Here is a 5,782-nt window from a genome sequence, read left to right on the forward strand (position 1 = left end):
CTCCCTCCCTCCCTCCACCCTAACATGTGACGGAATCAAGAAAGTTAAAATAAATCGATACGCAATCATTAAATCAATAGGATTTTCATATTCTACATATTTCAAAACATATAAAGAGACCCTAACATGTTCGGGATCAAGAAAGGTAAAATAAATCTACATGCGATAATTAAATCGATACGGGATCGTAAATTCAATAGCATGTCCATTTTCCATTTTTTTATATTCTGCATTCTTCAAAACGTATAAAGGGATCCTAAAATGTTAGAAATCAGAAAAGTAAAAATAAATTTATACGCGATCTTAAAATCGATATCATTTTCTTATTCTGCATTCCTCAAAACTCATAAACGGACCGTAACATGTTAGAAATCAAGAAAGTTATAATAAATCGATACGCGATGTAAAATCCTATATCATTTTCAAATCTAAAAACTGGCCCCTATGTGTTAGAAATAAAAAAAATTAAAATAAATCGATATGGCATCTTAAAATCAACAGTAGTTTCGTTTTGTACTGTTCTATATATGTGAAATGTGACCTTCATACGTTAGCAATTGAAGGTGGTAAAAAAATAAGTGAATTAAAAAAAGGTGCATTTTCAATATTATATCACAACAGAATCCAATTTGTTTAATATATTCCTCTGGTAACCACAATTTAATATTAACAGAAGTAAAAATTGAAATTTAATTTAAAAAAAAACGACCTCACTTTTATCGAGTGTATGGAGTGCTTGTATGGAATGACCGATCTTTCCATTGCCTCGCCCGGCTCGAGAACCTTCTCTAGCTGGTACACCCTCAAATGGTCACTAAGGGTGCTGTGGAGTCGTACGATTCTTCCTCAACCCTTTGGATGCCCCGGCGTGTTGAAATTCCGAACTACCTTGAAGTGCTTATGGTGGTTGGCAATCATACTAAGTGCTAAGGCATATATCACACTGTCCAATGGCGTCCTGTCTAGTCCGTTTCATCTCCCGCTTGAAGTACCACCACCGTTGTGCCTGCAAGTGTTCGCTAACCCCCCTGTGATTGGTCTTTCCCTAATGGTACGCGAGCGTCACCTTTTTCTATCTCACCGGATCACAGTTTTAAATATTGAGGGACAGAACTCCACCAACCCGCTTCCTTCTGCAGCCAACAAACCTCTAGCAGCTGACAACCAACCAATAGCTGTTGTAAACCCGGACATGGAGCCATTACCAGAAGTCTCTTTATCAGGAGCTCATGCCACGACGTTGGAATCCAAGATGCTGGAAAAGTCCGCTCGGAACCGCCCAGGACTTGAGAAAGGCAGTTTCCGACCTTGAGAGGTTTACTGGGGAGATGAGGGAACTAAGTCATTTCCTAAAAGGGGCTGATCGACATATGGGTCGAATAGAAGCGAAGACAGCCGAAAACCTGCTAGACAGTGAGGATGCTGAAGCGCTAAGAGTAGCAGTCGTCTGCAGGGTGCAAAGAAGTGTCATCAATCAAATTCAAGCTGATGAGGAGACACCCTGGACCGTAATCAAGGCGAGATTAAAGAAGACATTTGGAGGCGGGCGGTGGGCGGTGGGCCCCGTAAGAGGGCATATTTATGATGATTAGGGAAACCTAGAAACCGAGACAGTCTAATGGGCATTAGGCCGCAGAACTCCACTCACGCTACAACAGAATCGCCGATAAATTCTACGAGATGCTGAAGACAATCCAGGTACAGGGTCGGATGCAATTCCTATCCTATGTACTAAAGATTCAGTTGGCGAAAGAGCTGGAGAAGAATAAGGGAATGCCGAGAAAACATTGTGTCTATTAGTTACTTCGCAGAGTGAGCTCAGGAACTAATAGACACAAGCGCCCGGGAACAGGAGGCCCGAATGGAAGTGGAAAAGCCGGATGGACTCGGATCGAATACAATCGGCCGAGGAATACTTATAACTCACAGCAAAGGAGAGAATACTGAGTTAGCGGGAGAGACAGGGCACGAAATCAGGGAAGCAAACCAAACGAACCAGGCAAAACATAGAGGTAACAGTCGGCAAGGATAGGAAAATCATAGGGTGATGATTGATAACAGGAAGCTGAATGAGAATACCGTAGACGAAAAGTATCCTATCCCCAGATTTGAAGATATTTTGGACAGGCTGAGTGGGTCAACGGTATTCAGCACATTAGACTTGAAGACCGGATATCATCAAATTAAAATGCGCCCGAGCATGCACAGCATTCCCATTTAAGAGGGGCCACTAAGACTTTACAAGAATGCCTGTTGGACTCAAAAATGCTCCCATAACCTTCCAGCGTCTAATGGACGAATTTTTAAGAGGAATTGACGGATCTGTATGTCAGATCTATATGGATGATCTACTTGTGTTCAGTAAGAACGTAGACGAGCACGTGAAACATTTACACAACCCATTCCAGAGATCAGGAAGTTTGGGCTCAAAATATCGGGAGTCAAATCATTGTTGGTGAGGGCAGAAATACATTTTTTGGCACACACCATGGCTAGGGAAGGATTTTAACCCGATGCAGACAAAGTTGCAGGTATAAGGACGATTGCAGAAAATAGGAAGGAATCTTCGTCTAACGAGAGCTCGGAGGAGATCCGTTGCAAGCAGATTGTGTAAATCCTTCAGGAAGACGAATGGCAAAAAGAGGTGACCATAGCATATCTCCATGGCAAGACAATGGCCGTTAAAGAGAAATTACTTTTGTTGGAGAAAGAAGAAGACAATCACGGAGGTTATAGGAAACTGTGAAGTTTGTCTACTCACGTAACATGACCGAAACCCACAGAAAGGGATAAAAGAGGTGTAGATGCAACCGTAGATGCACCGCTCAACGATAATAAATCAGCACCGCCCTTAATTCATATCTTCAGTAAGGCGGCAATAGCGCAGCAGATGCAGGACAAGTCGTTGAAAGCAGTGTTGGCAGCTCTCCAATTGTGGTTCTAATTCTATGGTGTTCCAGAGCGTATCTCTGGCGTATCAGATTCAGGAAGAGAATTGAACAATGCCACGATTTGAATATAAATAAAGGACCTGGACGTAATATGGCATCTCAACACACCAGGGAACCCCAACAGCAGAGGAAGCATAGAGCGGCTTCATGGCACGTTGAGTAACTATCATCGGTTATATCACACCGACGAGGGATTGGAACCGGATGTAGTAATGACTAAGGCTATAGCGGCATATAATCATTTCGTTACGAAGTTTTCACTATTTCACTATCCTCTTTGGGCTTCGAGGACACCGGCGGGATTATAAGAGCATGGCAGTGGACGATGAGTAGATACACAATAACTATGTCGCTCGAAGAAAGTTATGGGAGAAGGCACGAGGAAAAATGGAAAAGGAAAAAACCAGGAGGGTGGTGCGGGAGAATTTAAAGGTCATTGACAGGATGGGAGTGGTCAAAATCGGGACGATCTTGTACAGAAAATTGGGGTCTAACAGGGGTAAGGAGATACAGGAATAAGAGGGTCCATTCAGGTTGATAATTATTAGGGAACAGAATATTGTAACTGTAGAAAGTATCAAAAAAGAGGAGAACTGTCCATATTGAAGAGTTAAAACTTCCAATGACAACATAATAACTGGAGTGTTACTGCCAGTATGAGTTGTATGAGTGTTCTCATACTGCCAGTTTTTTTTCATTTTAGCTTATTTATGCATTATGTGAAGAGTTGTTTTATTTTATTCTTTGGTTTAAATTATGTAAATAGCATTCGGGGAGCTTGTTAGTTTATACTATGATATGTGTTTAGGATTTTATTTTTATTGTAAATAGTTTTCTCTTATTGTTTTGTTTTATATGTTATTATATTATATAGTTTACGAGGATTGTTCGTAAACTGGTAGGGGGGAGTTACGGCCTTAGTCAGCTTTTACTTCGATGTCAGCTGACTAAGGCGATCAGCTGTTGTATGATATGTATAGAGGAGTGGTGAGATGAACAGTGTTCCAGTTGCACTCGGGAGTGTCATTACTTGCTCCTTATTCCTTTTCTTGAGTTTTCGAACCTGATAACACTTAATTTATGTATATAAATTATTTCATAAATCTAAATTATTAACTATTTATGATTTCAAATTATTTTATTTAGGAGGATTATTAGATATTGTAATACATTATGTTTATGAAAAGATTTATTTAATCATTTGTTTTTGAAATGAATATTTTCAATTTGAAAGTTATAAATTTGAACATCACAATATTTATTTTAGCTGAGACCTAATGAATGCAGTATAGATAAAAAAAAAACTCGTAACTTGTGATATAAACCAGAAAGAGGAACTTGTAAAACATGTTTTTTTACGTACAATTTTACATTTATTTTCATGCATTTTTCAGTTGCTCCAGTAACTCAATCACCTCCTGAATCATCAATGGGTGCTGCATTAGGTTCAACAATCTCCCTTTCTTGTGTCTTCCATGGTTATCCAAACGAGAACACAACGTGGCTCAGGGAAATCGGAGGAATTGAGGAATATGGGTAAGAAATAAATCTTTAATTATACTAAAGTGACATATTTTTTTTCTAATGATTTTCAGTCTCTTATACTACCCTACTATTCTTAATCTTATGTCTTAACACAACAAATTTATAGTAATATAGTTCGAACTTAAAATAGTGCAACTAAAAACTTAACTATTTTTTTATTTATTAATTGATAAGTATTGCTATCTGCCAAAAACTGGGCAATAAATAATGGTGCTAATTGAACCACATTAATACTAAATATTAAAACAGAGAAAAAATAAATAAAAGTAAATAAATCAAAAGACAGAAAAATAAATAAATAAAATTATCATAATCAAACAATGTAAAATCAATAATTGTTTTTAATTACCAATATTTACAATCTCGACCTCATAATCCCCGAACCCACTCTATTTCCCACTTATCATTAGTAATGAGCAAGTGGAGGCTGAGTAGGTGTGCCAAAGCCGCAATCACTCGAAATTTCAATCACTGGCCATTGCCTGAACTTCAATTGTTGATTTTATTTTACAAAAGGTCTATTGGCAACTGCCATTTCGACCTTCAAGGTGGATTGTAAGTATGGGTGGAACTGGATAAGGATTGAACCTAAAGATCAGGAGTATTAGAAAAATTTGTATGGAATTATAAGAATTTGGTTGGTATGAAGTCGAGGACTAAAGGAATATGAAGGCCATGGTGTAGTGTTTTGATGGAAACGTAATAGAGTGCATTGATTATGGTTCAAAGGATTTTGGACTTAATACGTTTAATGTTCGAAGGCTTAGCTAGGTCGGAGGATAGTCTTATGAATTAGAAGTTTGTTTTCTATTAGTGAGATTAGAGGTCCTGCTGAGTAGTCGGTAAAGTAGGCTAAATTGTCTGTTTAGCTCTTGTCTTTTAAGTCCAGTAGGTTGCTTCAAGGTGAGTCTTTTATCTAGCATGAATCCAAGATAGTGCACTGTGTCGGACTTAGGTAAAGGAATATTATTAAATGTAACAAAGGGGCAGAAGCTGCGGCGTAGGTTAAAAGTCACATGAGTGAGTTTTAATTCATTAACTTTTATCTGCTATTGACTGCACCGTTGCTCAATACTCTGTCAAGGGACCAGGATAGGTGGATAAAATGACAGTATAATCAGAAAATGTTGCCTGGAACGTATCGGTAGTGGTGAGAATGTCTGCAGTAAAGAGGATGTAAAGGACAGGACCCAAGACCCTGGCAGTGTCTACCTCGATCAGATAGACATTCGAGTACTCAAAACCACTGCGAACTCGAAAGGAGCGATATCAGAGGTAGGAGCGGA

At 38.9% G+C, this 5,782-nt stretch overlaps 1 protein-coding gene across 1 annotated transcript in view; it reads left to right on the forward strand.

The window, feature by feature from the left end:
* The window catches only part of LOC106687003 (lachesin), a gene marked incomplete at its 3' end in the record, with an annotated part of 167,040 nt that extends 162,553 nt beyond the window's left edge, over window positions 1-4,487 (forward strand). Inside the window, exon 6 of the mRNA XM_067052450.1 lies at window positions 4,346-4,487. Coding sequence (XP_066908551.1) covers window positions 4,346-4,487 — 142 coding nt within the window. The remainder of the gene's footprint in view (window positions 1-4,345) is intronic.
* Between the last annotated feature and the right edge of the window lie 1,295 nt (window positions 4,488-5,782).

This window comes from Halyomorpha halys, unplaced genomic scaffold, assembly GCF_000696795.3.
Source record: "Halyomorpha halys isolate HHAL.00 unplaced genomic scaffold, Hhal_1.1 Scaffold902.1, whole genome shotgun sequence".
NCBI classification, from domain to species: Eukaryota; Metazoa; Arthropoda; class Insecta; order Hemiptera; family Pentatomidae; genus Halyomorpha; species Halyomorpha halys.